Here is a 22986-nt window from a genome sequence, read left to right as displayed (position 1 = left end):
GCAGCTGATCCACCTTTACAGGAGAACCTCCTATTGAAACTAATGGTCCAGAGCTGATACATATTCATTCTCCTGCCCTCGTATCGACCAACCCTCACGTCGGCTCTGTAATTGGCTGCTCTGGTGTCAGTCATCCGACGCCTCCCTGCTTGGTTCTGACCCGCAGGCGCTGCTGCTCCGTGGCATCGACTACCTGCTGCTGTGGATTCAGCTGGGAGACGCTGCCCACAGACAGAAACAGGCCCCGCGTCGATTTCACGCCATGAATTAGGCATCGCGGGCGGCTCTAACTCACCCCTGGTTCTGAATCAGTGAAGAAAAAACGGCTTTGCAGCGATGGAGGAATGGTTGCATCTTATACTAGTGCTTTTATTGATGTTTGCAGCAAAGATGTGAGGAGTGAACAGAATGGATGGAAAACAGGGTTCTACTGTATGAACAGTGGTACGAGTTCCCTTTAAAACACCTTGGGGGTGAAAGCCAATCCACAGGTTGAGTCCCACTATGATTTTGAGGTGGTCTGTGTTTTTCTATGTTTTTTACTGCAGATATAGCAATGAAAAAGCTTTGATGCTAATTATGCCGACGATGCTGCATTTTCACATATTCACTATGCTGGGCATCCAAGTATCTGTGTCAAGGTTACCCTCCCTCACCCCCCACATCTCCCCAGATAATGCAAATCCCACTGAATTAGCTCAACATGACTTCCTTCCTCCCTTCTCCTCCACATTCTAACACACCAGCTCCCCTTTTCTTCATTAATGAAGTCATTAATAAAAGCAGCTCCTGCTTTGTTTCCCGCTTCTCCATCAATCAGCGAGCAGCGCGGGGGGAGGAGAGGGAGATGCGGGGGCTGGGAAAGCGGGTCAGGCCTCAGGAGGGAGAGGAGAAGTGGAGGGCTTCCTGCCGCCCAGGTCAGATCAGCTGGAGGCCGCCGGCAACGAACGCCACACGACCTGCTCCCTCGGTGAGCTTGAGGTTTATGATGTGACATGTCAGCGTGGAGCCGGTCTTTACATCAGCGTGAAGGTTTTCACATCATGTGGCTGATTAAAAAAAGAGATGAAATACATGAGTTACACTGTACAGACAAACATCTCTCCTCAGTCGCCTCCCGTCCAACCTGGCAGCTCTGAGCCCCGACTCTGTTTTCACCTCCATTACCCGGTTGATGGGCCTCTGTGCACGAGCTAGATCACACTGAAGGAGGACATTTACAGCCAGGCTGAACAAGCACACGCCTGAGAACTGAATCTATAATTAATAAAACAGACCCTGAACAAGCCCTCACTCTGTGCAGGAGGAGGAGGAGGAGAGGCTTTCCACTCGGCGGCCCCGACCTGACTACAGAACCACAGCGTACTAGTGCCGGCTGCTCATGATGAAACCTTCCAGCGTGAGCAGCTTTAACATCCTGCTGTGGGCGAGTTAGCTCCCTGCTGAGACGCTATTAGCAGAGAACCGGCACGTGTACGTTCAGGATCAGGGATGCAGATATAAATAAATTCACCCCCAAACAGGTTGATGTGCTTCTCACCACTGCTGAGGTGTTCGTCCCTATCAGGTATTCAATCAATAGTCGAGCAAAGATGACTTGTTTCCATCCAGAGCAATTCACACGTCCCCCGACACCACGGTCTCTGATGTTTCTCCATACATTTGAATTTCTATCTATATGAATAATTCTCCTGTTGATGCTCCACTATGACTGCAGCCATTACATTCATTTCCCTGATGCTACATTTGCCTCCATCACTTTTTAGAGACTGATCTGAGATGTTTTCCATCTGATAACTGTCATCACCGTCGAACCCAATGAAAGTCAGGCAGACGGGAGCTGCGGCACAAAGTCCCAGTTCCAGGAGACATCAAAAGCAAGCGCCAAACTGCAGCATCTGGTGAAATGTTCCGCCGCCAGCAGAACCCGCAGCTTCATAATTAGTCTCAGACCGGTTGGTCACCTTCTGCAGAGACAGACGCCCGTTCCAACTCACACAGCAGCATTTCCTGTTCATCTCCGACCTGACTCGACTCGCCTGTCAGACCTCAGCTGTTAATGAGCCCTGATGTCTTTGTCACAGAGTCTCTGGTTTTACTAATAAGGCTGCGACACAAGGGGACCACGGGGCTGATATGGATGAACGGCGCGGCTCCAGAGAGTCGCCGGAGTTAGAGGCTTCAGGCCTCGCTGGGAGCTGCGGCGGAGTCATCCTCGTCTTCATCGCTTATTATCGCCTGCATCCAGTCAGACATGAAGTCAAGTAACAACACCTGATGGACAGCAACAGCACCGTGAGACGTTCATGCTCCTGAATCCCCATCCTCGCTGCGACCTCCCAGAACAGGAAGGCTGTGAGCACAGCAGCAGCGCACGCGTTGGCTGAGCTGGCATCCTGCTGTGGTGACCCAAATACAGGCCCGCTGCCGGTCCGCCAGGCGCTGGGCTCTGATTGGCTGCAGCCACATGAAGGGAGTTCAGTTCCTACAGACGTCGCACCGTGTCTGTCTGTGTGCTGAAGAAATGCTGCAATCATGGATGTGTACCCACGCGCGGCCGTAGCTCAGACTCCTGCTCCTCCGAGAGGCTGCGTCTGATTTCAGAATGAACAAATGTGGTTGAAATGAGAAATCCTCTGAAACCTAAAGGCACCAGACCCAAGCATGGTCCAAATCGGAGTCTGAGGTGGTTCTACAGAGTCAGACTCCTTCCTCATGTCACCAAGAAGAACACACTGATCACAGAGCCAGAACCTTAGAGTCGGCTGTAAGACACTCAAAGGTTATTTGTATTGGGAGAATTCAGCAGATTAAAGGCTCAGTTTTTATTGACAGTCTTTCAGACACATCCTGAACAAACTGGATCAGGAGGCGTAGGAAGTTAGGAAAACAAAGGTTTCATTCAAGTCTCCTCCTCACTGCTACTAATCGGACTTTAATCCTCCCAATCCAGTTATTTGAGCTGTGCTTGGGGGTGTTTCTAATATTGTGGACCCAATAATCACGGCTCAGCGTGGACACACACAGTTCTGCCGGGTCATGTGGCCGCTCCAGTCCGGTGCTGAGCCGCTCAGTGCATAAGACTGTGTCAGCGACACACAGCAGCGTTTAGTGGAAACCCAAACACAGCAGCCGCAGCGCTCACGCAGGATGTCAGTCGATACGGCGCCACATCAGTACTGCAGCTCCTGGAGCCTCTGGCCCGGCGCCAGGTCCGAGATACTGAGGCTGAATGCGCTGAACAGGTTGTTCGTCACCAGCTGGGTTCATCCTCAGACGGAAATGTTTTGTTCTATGTCACTGAACTATGAAGCTGAGACGGAACCAGGAGAACCAGACAGAACCGGGAGAACCAGTGTTTACTCATCTAAGCAGATGTTCGCAGCATCTGTATAAAGATGTGGCCAAGTTAGAGAAAAAGCTGAGTCACACCTCAACATGTTTGATGCAGTTAAACCGGTGCTTCTGACCACAGCCTGAATTTGAAGCTTATGTTCCTTTGCCACCGACTCAAATTACTCTTTTTTGAGGAAAAACTATTATCAACAAATGTTATGTCAGAACCTTGTGTGACTCGAACTATTCCAAATGCTGAGATCTGCCACTGGGGGAGACGTGAAGTGGAGCTAAATGAACCTGGTGCTGGACGGGCAACCGGGTGCCTGTGCCTCCGGCTCTTAGCAGCACTCCAGTCCTCATCAGCCACTGAGGGGAGCATTAGAGCCGGACTGGGTTTAGACTCCAAACCAGCCTGTGCCTCGCAGCATCTGCAGCACTCAGCGACAAGTGAGTGCATCAGGCATTAACACACAGAGCACTTCTCATTCAGGGCTGCGGACACATGCTCCGTGTCCCTGCCGGAGGCTGCAGGTGATGCCTCCGCTCGTCACACACACACACACACACACACACACACACACACACACACACACACACACACACACACACACACACACACACACACACACACACACACACACACACACACACACACACACACACACACACACACACACACACACACACACACACACCACTGTTGTCAGCTGTGTCTCTTTCATGGCCGCCCGCTCCCCTCCTGACGGGTCTTTTATTCCACCCGGCTCCATCATCACATTTTCTTCTTCACCTCTTTTGTCTTCCTTTCTGTTGAGAGACAAAAGCCGGAGCTTCCTCCATCCTGCCCCCGAGTCGGTTCATGTGTTCCTCAGCTGGACTGTGTTGCGTGGACGGCTTCACACAGCAGCTTTTTGAACGTCAGCGAGAGCAATGCACAGACTAGTGTCAGTCCTGTGCTGCAGGTCTGCTTCGCCAATGAGCAGAGGGATCAGATTGGTGCTTTGAAAGGGTTTAGTGTCACAAGCCTTTAAGACGATTTCCTCACAGGCCAGAACTGCTCACCGTCCAAGTTCAGCAGATTTTAGAGCAAAACTGAGAGGCAAACTGAGAGAAGAGTGTTGATGGAGGAATGTGTGCAGGCGTCACCGTCAGACCCAACACACTACAGCTCACAATGACTCCACTGTCAGCAGAACAAGTCAGAGCGGCAGAAACACCATCAGTTCTGTTCACGACTCAGAGCTCCGTCAACGGCTACGAGTGGACGTGTCCAGGTTGGCATCACCCAGCAGCCCATGGAAGGACGGTGAGGGACCCCCCATGAATAAACAGCCCATGGAAGGACGGGTGAGGGACCCCCCATGAATAAACAGCCCATGGAAGGACGGGTGAGGGACCCCGTGACCCGGATAGAAGCGGTTCATAAGATGGTGCCTTCAAGCACACAAAAACAGGTTTCCCAGGTCGCAGCCCAAGTTCAAGAGAAGAGGAGCATCCCATAATAAACCTTCCTCTTACCTAAAGCAACCCCCCCCCCCCCTCAATTCCTCCAGCAGCAGACTCATGCTGATGATGCAACATCCAACCTGACATCACGTGTAGGACCAATTATGAGTCTGAGGACCAGAGGCCAGAAAGCCACGCTCTTGATTCCTAGCTTTATGTAACAGAGCCCGACGGAAGAGGAGCCAGGGAGCGGCAGGTGTGACATAACCTCCATACTATCAGCGTCTGCACAGAGTACGCGTGTACGGTGGGGTCGATGCTAATCTGGTTGGTGGAGCGTCCGGCAGCAGTGAATGAGGCGAGGAGAGAAGCGCTGTCACTTTAACTCAATAACCCCCCATAACAGAGACAGATTGACCAACAGAGAGCCGGGGCGGGAGGAGGTGAGGGGAGCCGCGAGGCAACTGCTCTAACGCAGAGGCAGCGCCTGTATAATACGCGCCGGAGTTTATTTGGAGAGAAGACGGAGAAGTCCTGAAACAGCGGCTGGAAGGAGGGAGGAGGCCCAGAGCTATGACTCATGCTGCGCTGCTTGAAAGCAGAGCAGCGGCGGAGTCCAGGACTCAGATCAGAAGCAACGACGACGGAGGAAACTGAAAAGACAAAAATATCTGACTCATGACTCAGAAGCACTTTCACCTTCTCAGCTGTCTATTTTCAGCCGCTGACGCGTTTTCATCCATAATGAGGTGAGGAGAGTGAATGTGAAACATGATGACGGGTTATGACTCCTTCTACATCTACAAGCCTCATTATATTTGCCCCACAGACGCAGACGTGAATCCTTCCATCCTGCAGCATCTCTGCTACTCTGGAGGCGTGAACCCGTTGCTAAAGAAAGAAAAAGAGAGAGGGGTTTAATGTGAGAAGCTGCGTGTTTGCATCCAGACACGACGCGACCGGAGCTGGAGGAGGCCGAGTCTGTGGAAGACACAACTTCATCATGTCTCCTCAAAACACGCAGGGAAAGAAAACAAAAGCGTGAAAGATGCTTCATCCTCCTCCCACACAAACCAAGCCGCTTCCCTCTCTCACCACCGAATGCAATTTAATTACCTCACCCCCCTCTCATTTCCTCTCTGCTCCCAGAGGACGACAGACAGAACAGCACAAAAAAAGGAGCCACTGAGCAGAAAGGAGGGGAGAAGCGACAGACGAGGAGGAGAGTCCGTGTTCATTTAATCTGTGCGAGAATTCACTAAAATAAAATCTGAGGAGAAGGGATGCTGCAACACAGGAAAGACCGAGACAAAAGGAGAGAAGAGGGAAGAGGAGGAACCTGAGAAAGTGCAGAGATGACGATGAGATGAGGCTCTGTCACACATGGTCTGTCCTCGATTCGCCTCCTCTGATCTGGTCCACGTGAGACATGTCAGTCGTGTGAATGAAGCAAACTCCAAACTGTGACGCGCATCAGACGAACCATCAGAACCATCAGGGCCCAGTTGGGATCGGCAGACAGTAACTCTGACAGTAACTAAGCTCCTCATAATCCTGTAACTCGCACCTTCCTGTAGCTAAAGAACAATAGATCCTCCTTCACCAGCATGTGAATGTCCAGTGTTCACGCCAGCCTGAGCTGCTGCAGGTTCCTGTCTTACTCAGCATCATTAAGAGAAATGTGACAAACAATAAGAATGACTATGACTCATTTTGAAAAAGCAAAACTAATTGTTGAACTCTTTTCTTTTACAAAAAAAGACAGGATGATTATGACTGAAAACTGGAATGATGACTGATGTAAACAAGCAGCAGAATTTATCTTTGATCACACCACCAGCAGAGAAACAAAGCATCCTGCCTGACGGACGTCTGTAGCAGCTATGACATCATCCTCCTCCCTCCTCCATCATTATCCAGTCCTAAATAAAGGAATAAAGGAGCCTCCTTTTCCCAACAGATATGTCCATTAACCAGCTCAGGACACAGTGCGCGGGTAAATGCAGCTCAACAGGAGCTTCGTGCTCTGAAGAGGAACCAATGTATTATGTTGTTTGATGGATCAGGTCTACAGACCTGATAAAACAGCCACATGTGCTGATTGTTGGTTTGTTCCGTCTAATTTCTAAGCACCACAGCCTAATTATTGTTGATTTCAGCTTCTTCATCGAATGTTCCCACATTTATAAATTGAAAGCTCCAAGGTTTGGTCTGACTCTAACCGGCTGCCCGCTAGTGTGTGTGTGTGTGTGTGTGTGTGTGTGTGTGTGTGTGTGTGTGTGTGTGTGTGTGTGTGTATTACAGGTAGACTGAACAGATAACGGTGCACTAGGAAGAAGGTGTTAATTACAGCAAAGTGCTGGTGGTAACACAGAGACATGGAGCAGCAGACACAGTTCTCTGATGAAACGACAAATTGGAAACAGCATTAAGAGATAGACATCACTCTGTGTGTTTGTGTGTGTGTGTGTGTGTGTGTGTGTCTAGTAACAACACTTCGATTCTGTCGGGGGGAAAAGCTTTCAAAAGGTCAGAAAGCTATTTTTCCATTCCGCTAAATGTTTCAATCAAATCTAATCTGAAGTTGGTGGTGAAAGTCTGACATTTAGGAAGCAGAAACAACTTAAAGGCTGCGTCTATTACAGCTCATTTTACTGCCCCTGTGGACGCTGATAAACAAAGAGAGGTAGGATGTAGGGACACACACGGCTCCACCAGCTGACGATTCTTCAGCTTCAGCTCCAAAATATTCATCTTAACCTACTTCCCAGCATTAATCTACATACATGAAGCCTGATCTCTAAGGGAAGCGATGGCAGAAGACAAACTAGAGCCCACGGCTGAAAGGATGCGTTGATTTGGAGTCATATGCTCCTGAGACCTGTGGTAGATCAAAGTACCCGCACAGGGGCGGTCGGCCTCGTGGGTCGGTGAATGCAGACGGATCACCATCGACTCACTCACAGAAATCACTGTGGAGCTCAGCGAGGGTCTTTGTCTCCGCTATAAGCTGGAGGTGGGATGAGGAGCAAAGGTTCCCCCAGCGCCTCCCAGTGCTGCACTCACTCACTGCAGCGGCTCTGGTTCAGCACCACAGACAGCTACAGCACTACTAAAGTACTAGCACAGTACTACCACTACTGCTAGTATCAAAACCAGCAGCACTCTGGACATTTAGTGGCCCAGTGTGACAGTTTTAGATTTTGTCTGCATGTTGAGTGAAATCTGAGTGAGCTGAGAGTCTCCACGCGACTCCAGGCTCCGACCAAAGGGCCCACGGACCAGTGCCACCAAAAACACACGCCACCAGGACTACAGCTGAGCAGCACCCAAGGTATTGGACTCTGTTTTGCCTGACAAATGTGGGACACACGTCCATCCACTGCTAATCCCCACATTTGTCTCTTTCATTACCATCAACAGTTTGTAAAATCCCCGTCGTCTTTCCTTTGTCTGCTGTGAATCAACAGAAACACTTTTATTCCCTGCCTTATGTCAAATCTGTCATTTTCCAGAAGATAAATGCGCCTTCATTTCTCTTCATGTTTCCATGCGCTGCATGTTCACAAAGAGATTTCCCAGAGCGCGTGCAAACGGAAGGGAAACTGGAGCACGGGTTCATCCGAGGAGTGATGAGGGCTTTATGAGAGATGGGGTTTAGGGGGTTTTGGAAGTGCTGCAGACGCGTGGCATCTGCGAGTGGCGGTGGGGGTTGCGGGTTAAGCCGTCGTTGCTCTATATCCCACCACCACTGGAATGGCTGGTGGAAGGAAAAGCCACGTGGGGGGGAGGGGCGGGTTATAAAGGGAGGCGGGCCGGGATCCCGCTGCACACGTGGAAGCCAAAGCAAATCCCCAGGCAAACAGCGATCCTCCGCTCCGGCGCCGTCAGGTGTCACAGCCAGAGACGACGCTCGTCTCATGCAAAGAGGCGTTAATGCGCAGAATCCTACTGTAGAGACAGGAAGTACTGTAGTGAGGCCAGCAGTGATGATGCCACCACCTTAACATCCTCAGCCCAACGTATGATTTCACTTCCCACTGGAGGTAAAAGGCAAACGTAGAAGTGAAGTACAGCACTAGACGTCTGCGACCGGCCGCCGTATCACAACACAAACCACTTCAGAGCAACTCCGCATTAAAGTTTCAGTGCTTTGGAGAGAGACCCGTTGAGTTGACTGCAGACTGTGCTCAGGCAGCGGAGCGGAGGGAGCATGCCTTTAGACACAAGTCCCCGTTACCCTGACGGCGCCGGAGCACAAACATCAGCGTTTAATGAGCTGTGTATGAATGGGTCGAATCGCTGTCGACAGCCAGCTCATTGAATGAAACTGATCCACTCCAGACGGGCTCTCCTTCGACTCCCCGGGGGACGATCGAGGGATGGGAGCTACACGACCTCCAGCAGAGAGCCGCCAACTGAAATCACACCGAGGCACCAAAACGCTGACACGGCACAAGTGAAACGCTTCGACTGCGTGACTGACGAAAGGTGGTCTAGATTCTAAACCATCCAACAGAAATGACGGATGCTGCAGGGACTCTGTTCGCTGGCATCATGTCCACCGATTCCTGCCTCCAACAGCAACAGATGTCTGTGGACACCAAAACTAATTCCAATGCATAAAGGACGACCGGTGCCGCTTCAGTGAACTGACCTCTGACTGCGGATTCACACAGGATTCTTACTACATTGACTATTGTCTGAGCTCCAGTCGTGAGCTTCTGTGAACTCCAGGTATAAACCTTATGTTGTTCAGGCTGTAATCAGGATTCAGGGGGGACACAAACCACAGAGCTTTGACTAATGGGTGAACATTAGGTCATTACAGACATTAAGTACACATAATGGCTGCACCAAAGCACTATTACCTAGTGTTTGTTACCGCGTGAGAGAGAGCAGACAATATTCATCAGTGCTGCATCATACAGAACCTTCTCTATGCGATCTGAATAATCTGCAACTGTCCTAGCATTTTTAGTAATAAATGTGATTTTCGTGTCTGTTTCTAACAAATACAGGCAGAAAAGCATTGAGCAGGTGTCAAAACTCTCTTCCTGCCTGTTTCAGGTTGAAAATGCGTTTCCTCTCCTGGAGCAGGAGACTCACCGATCCGCTTATTATAATATTTAAACCCCCTTTCTGTCCACTTTGGCCATAATGACAGGGTCATTTGTGTTCTCATTTGAAGCACAACTACGATATCATTTCTTTGAACTGCTCGGGCAGAAAATCCCTTTTATTGCAGCCTGAAGCGCTGGTATCTCAGCGAGCCTCAATATCAAGCCGGCGAACTGCAGGCGAGCGGACGTGCCCGCGTCCCCCTGCTAATATCTGGGCCAGTCTGAAACTGCAGCTGCCCAGCGCGGAGATTAAAAGAACAATAAACAGGAGAGATACAGATCGGCTCCACGTCACCGTCTGAGCTTTGGGCCCGGAGCTCGGCAGCAGCCGCTGCAGGCAAACGGCTCTCATTCATTCATTACTGACGTGAGACTGTAGGAAGCAGCTCGGCCAAGAGGGCGAAGGTGAGATAGGAACAGAGACAATGGAGTCGCACCTCGGCTACAGTTTGCATTTTTAAGACGCAGAAGGATTTATTGGGAGAAGAACAACTAATTTTAAGATAATACAAACACTATGGCATTCATGATTCGTCCGTGTGTCTGGAACCTGTTTATCTGTTTAATCTTAAAACACAAGCAGGACAATATTCGACATAACTGAAGGGCTTTAACGCCGCTCACGTCTGCCCGTCTTTACATCTGTCATCTGTCAGCGAGTCTGTTGGTGCCTGTCACCAGCAGCACACGGAGCGAATTACACTGAGCTCCAGAGGCTTCCAGCTGTGAGAAAACGAGGCACGTCACCTGGGAGTGAGTGGATCCGAGCAGCAGCCCGCAGGCGGCTGAAGGCCTGTCGGGCTCTTCCTACACTTTCTGCCTCCATCAGCAGTTTCCCGTTGGCTGCAACATCACCGACCTTCACTTCGGCACATTTACTGGTATTAATCCAGAAACGGCCCAGTTTTTTATCACACTCAGGTTTTTGTCTGTGTATACAGCTCTAAATGAAACCAACTCTCCTCTGCGCCAGTAAAAACAGGTGATCCAGTTTCGATCCATGGATTAATGAACCTTTATCCCTGTGGGGTGTCTGGATTAACATTGCATTGTCTCTAATGGCTGATCCTAAATCACCGCGGTCAGAGACAAGCGAACCCCAGGGGACAAAGCAGTAGTCCCCACGGATGCTCCAACCCTGCACTCGCCCCAAAACACATCACTTACTGTCCACGCAGCAGAATTAAGTAAAAACTGCATTTGTTGTGTAATAAATCAGGTAACATTAAAGGAACACTTCACCAAAAGGAAGCTAAGAGTTTCTCTATAATCCGCGCTGATAGAAAATGACTTTCACCACTGTCGGTTTCTCTTGGATGAAGAATTCTACTGCTGACGGGGAACATACTGTATATGTATTAGGTATCATCAGTTTTCAGGCTACATGTAGACAAAGGTGCACTTGAAACTAGCGTCAGGATGCCAAGAAGAAACTGGAACAAACAGCCTGGACAGAACGATCAAATAAGCACTGACTAAGTAATATATTAAACCTTTCATTGTTTTAGCTTGTGCTGTGACGCTGAGCTGATGCCTGTGTGTTTTGTCTGTTGGAGTGTCGAGGTGTACTAGCATACGTTGCTAGCAGGATTAGCATTCAACGTTAGCTTGTGCATTAGCGGCCGCCTATCGTCACAGAGACTCTTGGATGGGACCACTGTCTTGTTTTTCCAGCCACTAACAGCAGGTGAAGAAAAGAGGATTTGGCTAAAAGGAGGAAACTGTGGCTTTTATTCAAACACTTACTGTAAAATATAACCTTGTGATACAGATCTAAAGCAACGTCTGAACATTTGTCTGTAAACCTCGAGGATGCTACATGTAAACACACACATCCCCCAGTCGGTGGATCAGATACTGTAGGTCTAATTGCTGCAGCTTGATTGATTCATCAGAGTGCAGTGCATTATGGGTGTTGTGGAATATGAACATTTTCAGCCACATAAACATAGACATAGTTCATCAATGTTAAACGTTTTTGCACATTTGAGCTAATAAATGACCAATTTTGCTTGTCCAATAAAATGTAAAATGTCCCAAAATGACGGTGGGAGGCCTGAGCTCTGCGTGTGCTGGTGTCAAACGACCAACTGCTCACCTCAGCATCAACAGACCATGCACCGTCAAGCGGGGGTACAACATCCAGCCTGTGTGTGCTGGGGGAACAAGTGTGGACTCCTATCAACAACAGGAAACAGCAGGAAGTCTCAGGCTCTCTACATCAAACTATCAGAGAAAGGAGCAGCCAGAACCAGAACTTCCTCTCACCGTGACCAGCTTCCTCCATCACCAATGTGGAAATCCTCACTCTCACGTTTGTCTTGTCCAACAGTCACAAGCCTGAAGCCCAAGAGAAGAGCTTCTCCTCTTCAATAGCTCAAAAGAAGCAGAGCTGAGAAGCCACTCAGGCTTTGGTTAGTCCTCAAGGCTTAAAGCCCCTTTGGATGAAGTTACCTCCAGAATGGCCCCTGTAAAATTTCCAATGTGGTGAGTCTGCTGGAATCCTCCATCAGCCCTGACACCCACATCTGAGCGGTGACGAGGCCGCCAGCTTTCATCCCTCACATCCACAGCGGCTGCTTCATCCCAACATCCATCACCTTGCTGCCTTGCACGATGAAGTTCTGAGATGTTCCTCCATCTTTAACATCAGACACCTCTCATTATTAATCCTCAATCCCACCCAGCGGCACCCCCTCCCTCCTCCATCCCGTTCACCTCCATCCGACCGTCCATCACCTGCGATAAACTTACTTTGCCACGTAATGGCAGAACCTGCCCCGGTTCAGTACATCAGCCTAAAGTACTCAAAGGAATGCAAACACAGTACAGTATGTGTGTGTTTCTATTCCACATGACAGAAATATGTGTGTGCATTTCCTCTTTCCTGCTGCTCGTTGCTGACTGAGACTAGAGATCATCAGAATAAACAAAACGCCGCTGCATCGAGGGCCCTTGAGGCCGTCAAGGACTGTGAAGAGTCTCTCTTTGTGTACAACCGCGGCACCTTAATCACAGCTCGGCGTTGCCGATCAAAGAACCATACTGTGGGACAGATAGGACTCTGTCCAATTAGGCCTGACCTCCCATCAAGTGGCATCAATAGTCTCCTCTGGTTGAATGCAGGCAGCAGCTGGCAGCGAGGGGCCGAGTGTGAGGACAGATGGGCAGCACGCATGTGAACAGTCAACAAGGTTCTGTTAAATACTGAGACTGGCTAACGAGCAGGACCGTCATTATCTGGACCGAAGAGAAGGTCCTGCAGCCTGAACCTCTGCAGAGCGGACAGGCCCAAGGCTCTTAAATGAACCCTGTGAGTCGCCATGGCAACCCGGTGTCTCACTGACTGAGCCAAGGTGCCAATCAAGCTGTAGCGAGTTTCTGAGACCTATTACAAACGATGACATCATCACATAAATCTGCTTTCAGGCTTGGATGGCAGCCAAGTATCATAAAGATCTTTTCTGTCATAGTTTTCTCCTCATCCACTTTCAGATTCCTGCTCAGCCCATAACTCCCACTCTTCTTTTTGTGAAAGGCCTCTTTTCTAGCCCTCCTCATATCCATCCCTTCCCCCCTTGGCTTTTATTCATCCTCGAACATGCATGCCCCTCCCCCTTTCACTCCATCCTCCTCTGGGCCCTGCCCACCTGCCTCTCTGCTTCCAGTTTAGCTTGAAGCCATGTCTTTGTCTGCTCGGCCGTGTGGCTGTGTGTGATGTGCACCGCCGGCAGGCATCCAGAGCTGTATGACTCCGATGCTGGACTGTATTTTTAGCTCCAGCTCTGCGTCCTCAGGGAGTCCATAGAGTCCTGAGCTGGCCCAGCCAGCTCAGGTTGGGCAGCCATCTGCCTCCACTGGTTGGGGTGAGGTATAATGTAGAAATATAAAATCCAGTCAAGCCTTAAAAGCTTCATGATGCTGAGTTTCCACAGTAATAGACGCCCACCAGTCTTGAGTTTGTCCCTCACATACAGAGAGTCTGGCTGTGTGTTGAGCCCTGCAGCCTCTGAATAGGAGCACGGAGCTAGTTAGTGGGGGTTTTAGTTTTTTTGAAGGACGAAGCTGCATCAGCAGTGTCAACCAACATGACTTGGTTTTCCCCCATGCTGCTGCCTGAGGGCAGGGAGGAACGAAAGGAAAGAGGAGGAACGGCTAGCCAGCAAAAAGAGGTCCGAGGAGGTTTACTGGACACATGCTTGGACTCCTCCTGAACACTAAGTCATCAGCCTGACATCAGAGCACAGTAGCACATGTGGACTCCTTTATATTGCTGTTGCTTGTGTTTGACAATGAAATCTTCCAACAGGTTGTTAATTAATTTTTTGATGTTTCTGTCAGTAAAACAAATTAAAGCTGTTGTGCCTGTTGGAGCCTCTGCTGTCTCAGAGGCCATCTGGCAGGTGCTGTAACGAGGGTCGTGACCTCCCGTCAACCCTTCCTCTGACAGGATCCTATTCAACAACCTCTGAATTCAGATTTCTACCCATGTTTGATGAATGAGGAATAATAAAAGCTCAAACTGTTCTTGAAATGTGTGATCGTCCATATTAAACGGTCACTGGTGTTCCGTGTCTGGTTCACAGACACTTGGAGCAGGTGAGCTCACAACAACAGACTGATGAAAGTACAACTAAACTCTTTAGCAGAGGGGACGTGTTGTGGTCTCTCTAGGTTGGATTAGAGGCAGATTAAGGCCAGTCCAACAAGGGGTGGTGCTGGGACCGGACCACCACCCCTCACCCACACTCCTTTGTCTCATCCAACAGGATAAACACCAACAGAGAACTTGATCGAAGCTGACTTGGTTGTCTCTTAATGACGCAGCTATGAAATATGATGCACAACTAGTTTCACAAATACCCTCCTGCAGACAAGCCCCTTTTCTCACACTGTTTACTGCAGAGAGCCTGCAGCCAGTGTGCTATAATGCAGCACTGCAGCCTCTCGCCACACTGCAGCTACGGAAAAACGTACTGCAACACACACACACACACACACACACACACACACACACACACACACACACACACACACACACACACACACACACACACACACACACACACACAGTCTGACAGGCATATATGATGGTTGAGTGTGCGTAAAGTGAAGTTTCCTATGAAGACCTGATTTAGCTGCAGCTAGTCTTAAGCCCCGCCCCCTGGACCCAAACACACCCCGTGATTGGATGAGGCTGCTGATTCGTAGATAGTGCGTGTCCCTGGTGCTCATAGATAATGTTCCACCCATGGCCGCATCCCTGTCGTGAAATTTAAAAAAGATAGTGCTTGTTATGAAGGCTCACTGCCTTCATTCCCACCATGCACTGGTCAGGGGGGTTATTTATCTAACACGAGATAGCAGAAACTTCATAATGCTTGAAATGAAGTGAGGGTCGAGTGTAGGCACAGGGCTGGATCAGAGAGAGCAGCTCTTCAGATGGTAATTTCCTGCTCCACTCCTGGACACGCTAAGTGCTGACTCAGGGGGAAAGTCCAGATTGCTTTTGGAAAGGGATGAAAGACTTTTAGAGAAAGAGAGAGAGAGAAAAGGGATTTATGCTCAATTTCATTAAGTTTTTGGCTGAGGGAAGAGGGCTGCAGGACCATCAGGGGCTTATCTGGAGCCATAGCCCATTCCCGTTTGATTACCAGCTATTGATTGCAGCATTAAATTGGTCCCAGCTGAATGTGGCGGCGTGTGAGGATGTGCCGGTCGTATCTGACAGGACAGGAAGCGGCAGCACCCCGGGCGCTGCAGGCGACAGTCCCACCTGAGCTGCTTGGTTCTGTTTAAATGACATGTGGTGTGTGTACTCAGACAGGTGTGAAAGCTGTCAATTAACTGTAGTGCAGCATCAACAGCGGGGGAGAAATCGGTGCTGACGAAAGCAATGCAGAGAGGCCTCCGTGATGTCTCTGAATCCAACACGACATCAAACAGTTTATTCAAACTTTCCATATAAAAGCCTGGACCTGGATCAGCAGCTTCATCTCATCATGTGATGGGGCTGATGAGGCATGATGGCTCCCAGCTGGGTCATTTCCTCCACCGCTGCAGGCAGCAGATGGGCATGAGGCCGACACCTGCACATGAGCGCGGCGTCGGCTGCATCCGTGCACGCGTCCAGCGAATTTGCAGCTAAAATACTAATTCCCTGCTCTCAGAGCAGTTCATGCTCCCCACAGGAGCTGCCACTGTAACAGCTCCACCATCATTTACCATAGGGTAAATTCAGGACACGTGTCAGCGGGAGCAGAGAGGAGGCGCCCCCCGATGAATGGCTCCTATCTGCAGACATAACAGAGAAGCTGCCGGACATGATGTGGACGGAGCATCAGCCCAGCGTCGCACAGCGACGTCCAAAACACGCTCACCCCAGGTGACTTCCACCGCTGCCTGAATATTTCATCGGCCTGCTGACTTGCACTGGGACGTGCCACAGGCGAGATAACACAAATCCCTGCTACCAGTCAGCGCCCGCGAGCTGGAGGCGCCGCGTCCGTGTGTGTACGTGGTGATGCAGCTAATTGAATCACAGCAGCGGCAGCAGCAGCACTTTAACCTTCTTCGTTTTGCTAGTCGGCGCTTTTTATGCGTTTTCCTGAGTAGACTTCTGTCTATCCACAGCTCTATTCCCATGATCTGTTCCACAGTCAATAACCGCTAACTATCAAACCTTTGTTTCTCATCCTCTGAATGCTGAGTGGGTCCTGTGAGGAGACGCTGTGGATACTCTGGCAGGCAGAGAGGCTCTGAAGATAAAAATCATGCCACCTCCAAAGAATGAGTCATTCAAGCAGCAGGAATTCAGCGAGTCCTGAGCTTTAGCCCGACAACCTCGGAGCAGGTGGAACACAGACGAGGGGGATGTGATGTACGGCAGAGCGCGAGGTGGGGGGTGGCTTCTCATTCATTGTTTAATGGCTCAGACAACCCCCCCCCCTCCAGGCTGAGCAGAGGGTCTGCGGAGATCCTGAGCGAGAGAACCACCAACCAGCCACCGAGGAGAGCATTCCTCTGGTTTCCATGGTAACTGAGGGGGGGTGCTAGAGAACAAGCCAAAAGGGTGTACTGTATAAAGAAGAAGGGGGTGGGGGGATGAGAGGAGAAGGAGGAGGAGGACCCCCCCCCCCTTCAGAGCACACTCAGTGCAACTCTCTGTTTCTGCATGTTGACTGAGCTGCTCAACACACGGTCAGCGTTCTCCTGGTGTCAGAATCCTCACAGCTCACACATTGTCACCACAGATACATCGTTAACCCTGGTGAAATGTCAGGGGGGGGGGTCTCGAGAGGGGAAGGGGTACGGAGATAGAGACGAAGTCGTGCCTTTGCCTCCGGAAGCTGCTCATTTACATTATTCAGTCAATATTGAGCTGGAATGGAGGCGTTCACCCAACACACCAACATCGTGTCCAAAATGCACATTTTTCTATCTCACCTCCAACAAAATGATCCTGCTGTTGTGAGAGTTACATCACCTTCCAGCAGAGTCCAGTGTGTCACACAATGCTCCTCATTCTGCTGGGTTTTAGGATTTTATGCCGTTCGTGTTTCTCTTCCGTATGCAAATGAATGTTGTAAATATTTTGTGTTCTTCTATATTTATTGCAGCAGATGAGGCAAACACATATTGAGGGTGAAGCCTCACGCACGCACACACAGGGCCTGTATACGCAGTGAGTGATGGGAGCCTTCCCACCTGCAACCTGCTGATAATGAAGCTGTATTTCAGGCACCTAAAGGCAGCCATCTGTGCAGGGCTCTCCCTGCTGCCACACACACACACACACACACACACACACACACACACACACACACACACACACACACACACACACACACACACACACACACACACACACACACACACACACACACACACACACACACACACACACACACACACACACACACACACACACACACACACACACACACACACCTTTATTGGGGCCGGGGGACTCTCCAGTCTTTAGGATGTTACACGTCAATAACATGACACTTTCATTAGAACAACAGTTACACACAGGGGTCCACTCCTGGACACAGACAAAAGTGAATGATGTCTGGATTATGTTGATACGGCTGTCGGGTCGACCCGTGGTTCTGACCACACCGCTCCAACGCTGCTACTGATGACTGGTTTTCCCACTGTGTGACTAAAGAGCGTCTCACAGCGCTCAGCGAGCAGGAACAGTGGCCATTGTCACAGGAGAAGAGATGAAACCATGACAACACAACAGAAAACGAGCGCCGCACGGAGCCTGGGAAACCAACAACCTTCAACACCCCCACACGTGGAGCGGACTGACTGGGCTAATTGTTCAGAGTCAGCACAGCATCGGACTCACCACCGAGGCTTTGTTCCAGCTGTAGCCTCATGGCTGCAGCTACAGCCAGTCCGGCTGTCTGTTTATCCTGCTTCACCACATCGTGCTTCGAAGACGTCAAAATGCTATGACTGTGCTTTTAGTTTGGGAGCAGCCAGTTAGAATAAGTGAATGTTTGCAATCTTTGTTTATGATTTAAACCGAGTCTGATTCAGTGCCTCAGGTTCGCCGGCATCTGTTATTATCTGTTATTTACAACCTGACTTTGAGTAAATACAGCATCAACACCTGTGTTGAAAGCCACAGACTGAAAGATATTGATCAGCTGGAGTCGGATTCAGGCCTCCGTCAGCGCAGCGCTGAGCTCATGTGTGTCTAATGAACTGGATGGAATCATCAGGTTCGTGTTGAACGTCTCCACACCAGCAGCCCCGCGTCCGCTCCCACAGAGAGGCCGTGTCCCCCCCGCACGCGGCGCCGCGGTGATGGATGGGCTTCCCTGTGTGCCAGCTCAGCACCGCAGCCCCCGGCCCGCGGCCGCTGCAGACGCACCGAAAGCACGGGCCTGAAGCTCCGCGTGCACGCGCTCGTCCCGACGCAAAGATGATGAAGGTCTTGAGCTCCTCTCTCCGAATAATTCCTAGCATTGCTTTAGTTGGACTGTCTGCATGCAGAAATGCATCTCTGGGCTTGGTGGTGAATCTGGAGCACAGCAGCGCTGTCTAATCTGCTGCGTAGCCCCCGGTCCTGCAGGCAGAGCACAGCGGAGGCAGCGCAGCCACCTTCAGTCCTGCTCACATTCAGTGACTTTAATCAACCCTGTTTCAACCAAAGCAAAGACTCAGGGCGGAAGCCACGCTACTGCAGCATCGCTCCATTTGCTTAATATACAGTAAGAGCGGTGTGATTAATGCATCAGCAAAACGGGCTATTACAGTCCAACTCCGACAATCGACTAATTGGTCAGTTATGAATTATTTACCCATGGCTGTGAGTGGAGGAGCTTTTACCTGCAGGAGCCGCAGGAGGACGAGGAGCCCGGCGCGGGAACGTCCAGGGCATCGCTCACGACGGGATGAGAGGCTTATGAGCAGCTCTGCACCGAGGACGAGGGGACACAAACTCGTCCGCTCCTCCGGGTCACAGCTCTCACTCTTTATAGTTGCTGGTCCCATTTCACCTGGTATGGACAGCGTGTTACTGCACCACAACACTGGTCCAAATGGCTTAACGTCAGCTCAGTCAGACTCGGCTTCAGCCTCATTATCAGTGTCGGTGCCATTTACACTGACTGCTGCTATAAAACACATCCAACCTGAGAACTGGACCCAGCACATGGATCTGGTGGCTCCACAGCGCCGGAGCCCTTTTCCGGCCTTTGTGACTGTGGTTACCGTGTTTGCTCCTCTTCAGAAACATGACTCACCCACACGTCTGCACTTGGCTCAGTACCTCCACTATCGCAGCAATGCTCTAGCTGTGCCAGTGGAAACCTCTCTCTGTAATGACATCAAACAGCAGCTCCGACTGAGCAGAACTCGGAGTCCGCTTTGTGAACCCGGCTCACTGCACCACTGTAGAGCTGCAGAACTGCACGCATCCGAGGCGGACTGCTGCTTCCCTGCAGCCTCAGCACATGTACGCTAAACGGAGTTAGAGTCGAGAGACGTTACACGGGCCTTTTATTACGGAGCCCTCTCTGCCTGACAACAAGGATTAAAGGCGCACAGCCGCCGCCAGCAGCAGCGGCGGCAGCATCAAGCATCATCAGCGTGAGACCAGCGTCTCCGGCGGCGTGCGGCACAGCCGCATCCAGCCGAAACAGCCGCAATCTCGGGCATTTCTCCGCAGCGGCTCACTGGGAGCACGCAGCGCTGAAGCCGCGATGATGTCAGCGCGGCAGGCGCGGTGAGAATCCGACGGCATCACCCGCGTCGGAAGCCGCCAGGCGGGCGTCACTAACCTGTCTGTCCTTTGCCCAGCGTCTTCTCCAGGCGGTACGGTCCTACATAGTTGGCGTAATGCCCGCTGTTGGCCTCCTTGCCCGACGATGTCATGTTGAGGCGTGAAGCGACTCGCGGGGACGTTCCTTTCCTGCGGCTCTCCGATTGGGACGCGCGTCTGGAGCGAAAGAGCGCAATCCGCGGCGCAGTGGAGTTCGCCTCGGTCGGCGTTCCCGTCGACGTGCCCGCTGGTGTCCGATACGTGCGTGCCCGCGTGCGTGTGCTCTTGTGCGTCTCCGCGCGCGTCGCTCAGCGTCCTGGACCCGTCCTCAGTGCGGCTCGGATTGCGGGTTTGAACCGGGTGTCATGGTGCTGGTGGCGGAGGAGCGGTGAGCTGCAGCCCCGTTGGGTGTGATCTGGTGGTGGGACAGCTCCTGCTGCCGCCCGTCGCTCCGGCCGTCAGCACGCTGCGCACGTGAAGACACACATCCGGTGATGCCCTTCACAATAGAGCCAGTGACGGGGGTTTGACCGTTGCAAAAGCGTTTTTAACGAAGTGCCCCTCGATTGTTATTATAAGATTTCTGAGTTGAAAATGATACGACTTTTACACTACGACTGATGTCAGTCACATGAGGAAAACAACACCTAATTAATAATATGCTTGCATTGAACCCCTGAAAACGTCCAACGTTAAAACCAAAGTAAAAGACGCATACTCATTACATTTACATATAATTTTAGATGTTTTGTTTCTTCTTTAAACACAGTGACGGGTGCAGACTGATTTTTACAACGCACAGGTTATTAAATAAAATTATTTATTATTTTTTATTAGCTCTGCAATGGATTGGCGACCTTTTCATTTTGTATTCGCCTCCCTCCCTTACTAGTTGGGATACGCTCCAGCCCCCCCCCCCCCGTGACCCCGAACGGGAACAAACGGTTGAAGATGGATGACTAAATGGATTATTTTTAATTAAAATTAAAGTCATTGCCACAGTTTCTGTCATTCGATTTTAATTTGAAGGTGAGTTTCGTCCAAGTTCCGCCCCCTTGCCGGCTTGACGCAGCTGCTTTAATCAGCGTACGCGCATGCGCATGGACCTTGCATGGTAGGGGATTGGTGATTGAATTTGGGTCGTGGTGACAGCGGGATCTGAGGAGCTGCTACTGCTCAGAACTGTTATTTCGTCTATAAATAGCTCCAACACACGCTAAAATAAAAGCCATTAATGACCACAGAGACCCAGAAATTGCCCAGGATGCTTTAGGGAGACATATCTGTGATTTCACACTGGCAAGAAAAAATGATCAGTGTCCATTTAGTGGACAAATGACGGTTTTTAGTTTTTAATGTGAGCTGATTTACATAATGTGGGGGTAAATTATTAAAGGTGAGGAATGAGCTAATGTCAGTGGGATGCCAGGCGTGTGTGTGTGTGTGTGTGTGTGTGTGTGTGTGTGTGTGTACTTGTACTTGCGTCAAAGTGAGAACCACTAACCTATTTTTCTACCAAAGTGAGGACATTTTGACAAAGTGAGGACATGTTGGCTGGTCCTTACAACTTTAAAGGCCTGTTTGAGAGTTAGATGTGATTTTAGGGCTAGGAAATGTACTAAGTCAATGGCGGCACTTTGTGTGTGTGTGTGTGTTTGTGTGTGTGTGTGTGTGTGTGTGTGTGTGTGTGTGTGTGTGTGTGTGTGTGTGTGTGTGTGTGTGTGTGTGTGTGTGTGTGTGTGTGTGTGTGTGTGTGGGGGGCACTTTCACTTGATTATATCAGCGATTGGTGACAACAACCATCTATATGTCTCATCACTCCTTTCCAACAAAAGCCTTTTGACCCAATGTGCTCAGTGACAGATGGACACCCCCCCACAACCACCACCTCCTACTTACCCACCTCTCTAGCCCACCCCCTCCTTGAGCTCCTAACCCAGCCCCTCTCAGATCCCTAACAAAGACAAGGGGGGTTCACCACACAGACCTGCTCTCTCTGGAAGGGGACAGCACTTCTGATTTTCAGCTAGTGGACATGAGGCCCCCACCACCCAGAGGTGATGCCCCCTGGGCGTGGATCAATCAGGACTTTCCCCCTGATTGATGTGCTGCTCTCTGGACATCTGAGGAGAGCTCGTCTGTGTCAATGGCTGGTAAAGGTACATCTTCATCAGTAAAGCACAGCAATAAATAAAGCATAATATTAGCATCTTGAGAAGTGAACTGCTGTCCCAGCTTATTTCTTTGCTTGACCAATTTAGCTGAAGTCCAGGACCGCATCCTGAACCCTCCTGTGTCTCTGACACTCTCCTTTCATCTCCTCCAGTCTCCAATTGTCATCATTCATTGTCATTACTTGTGTGGTACCAGAATGCACAGCAATGTGCGTCACAGGTATTTATCTTAGAGTAGCAGTAATCTAATGAAGCAGATAGGTCTTAATAACCAGAGCTCTAACACATAGTCCAACTGTTTTCTGTAATAGTTAGTGTGTCAGAGGATGTGCCTCCTCTGTGGGACCAATAAATAGCCCACAGAATGCAGACTTCACTTCACTTCACAAGACGTTTGGGGAGAAAGGAGCTTAGCCTGCAGTCTATTTCTGCATTAGTCAGCTCCATTGTGGCTGTCCTGCCAGCAGAGCAGGATAATGCAGGCACGCACAGGCCAACAGTTCACTGACATATTTTCAGTCAAATGACAGAACATCTCTTGCGACAGCCAATGTTGTTGAGCAGATGAGCGGCCGTTCGATGCGAAGTGACTCACAGCAGCACGTTAATCTGGAAACACCAG

General features: G+C 50.3%; 1 protein-coding gene and 1 long non-coding RNA gene across 11 annotated transcripts in view; both read right to left on the bottom strand.

The window, feature by feature from the left end:
- The window catches only part of LOC114852719 (serine/threonine-protein kinase BRSK2-like), a 42730-nt gene extending 22049 nt beyond the window's left edge, over positions 1–20681 (bottom strand). For 5 of the 10 annotated variants that reach the window (XM_029145323.2, XM_029145327.2, XM_029145325.2 and 2 more), the window contains exon 1: positions 20210–20681. In XM_029145323.2, coding sequence (XP_029001156.1) covers positions 20210–20303 — 94 coding nt within the window. In that variant the 5' untranslated portion in view covers positions 20304–20681. The remainder of the gene's footprint in view (positions 1–20209) is intronic. The other 5 variants (XM_029145329.3, XM_029145331.3, XM_029145330.3 and 2 more) reach the window with 2 other exon arrangements.
- Positions 344–12590, bottom strand: LOC129603911 (uncharacterized). Its single transcript, XR_008694258.1, has 2 exons — positions 5485–12590; positions 344–1049 (listed from the first exon to the last, which is right to left on the bottom strand). It is a non-coding gene; the product is annotated as an uncharacterized LOC129603911 (long non-coding RNA).
- Positions 20682–22986: the final 2305 nt, after the last annotated feature.

This window comes from Betta splendens, chromosome 3 (genome assembly GCF_900634795.4).
Source record: "Betta splendens chromosome 3, fBetSpl5.4, whole genome shotgun sequence".
Taxonomy (NCBI): domain Eukaryota; kingdom Metazoa; phylum Chordata; class Actinopteri; order Anabantiformes; family Osphronemidae; genus Betta; species Betta splendens.
Note: the sequence above shows the minus strand (reverse complement) of the source record. Positions and strands in the feature narration are given on the sequence as shown.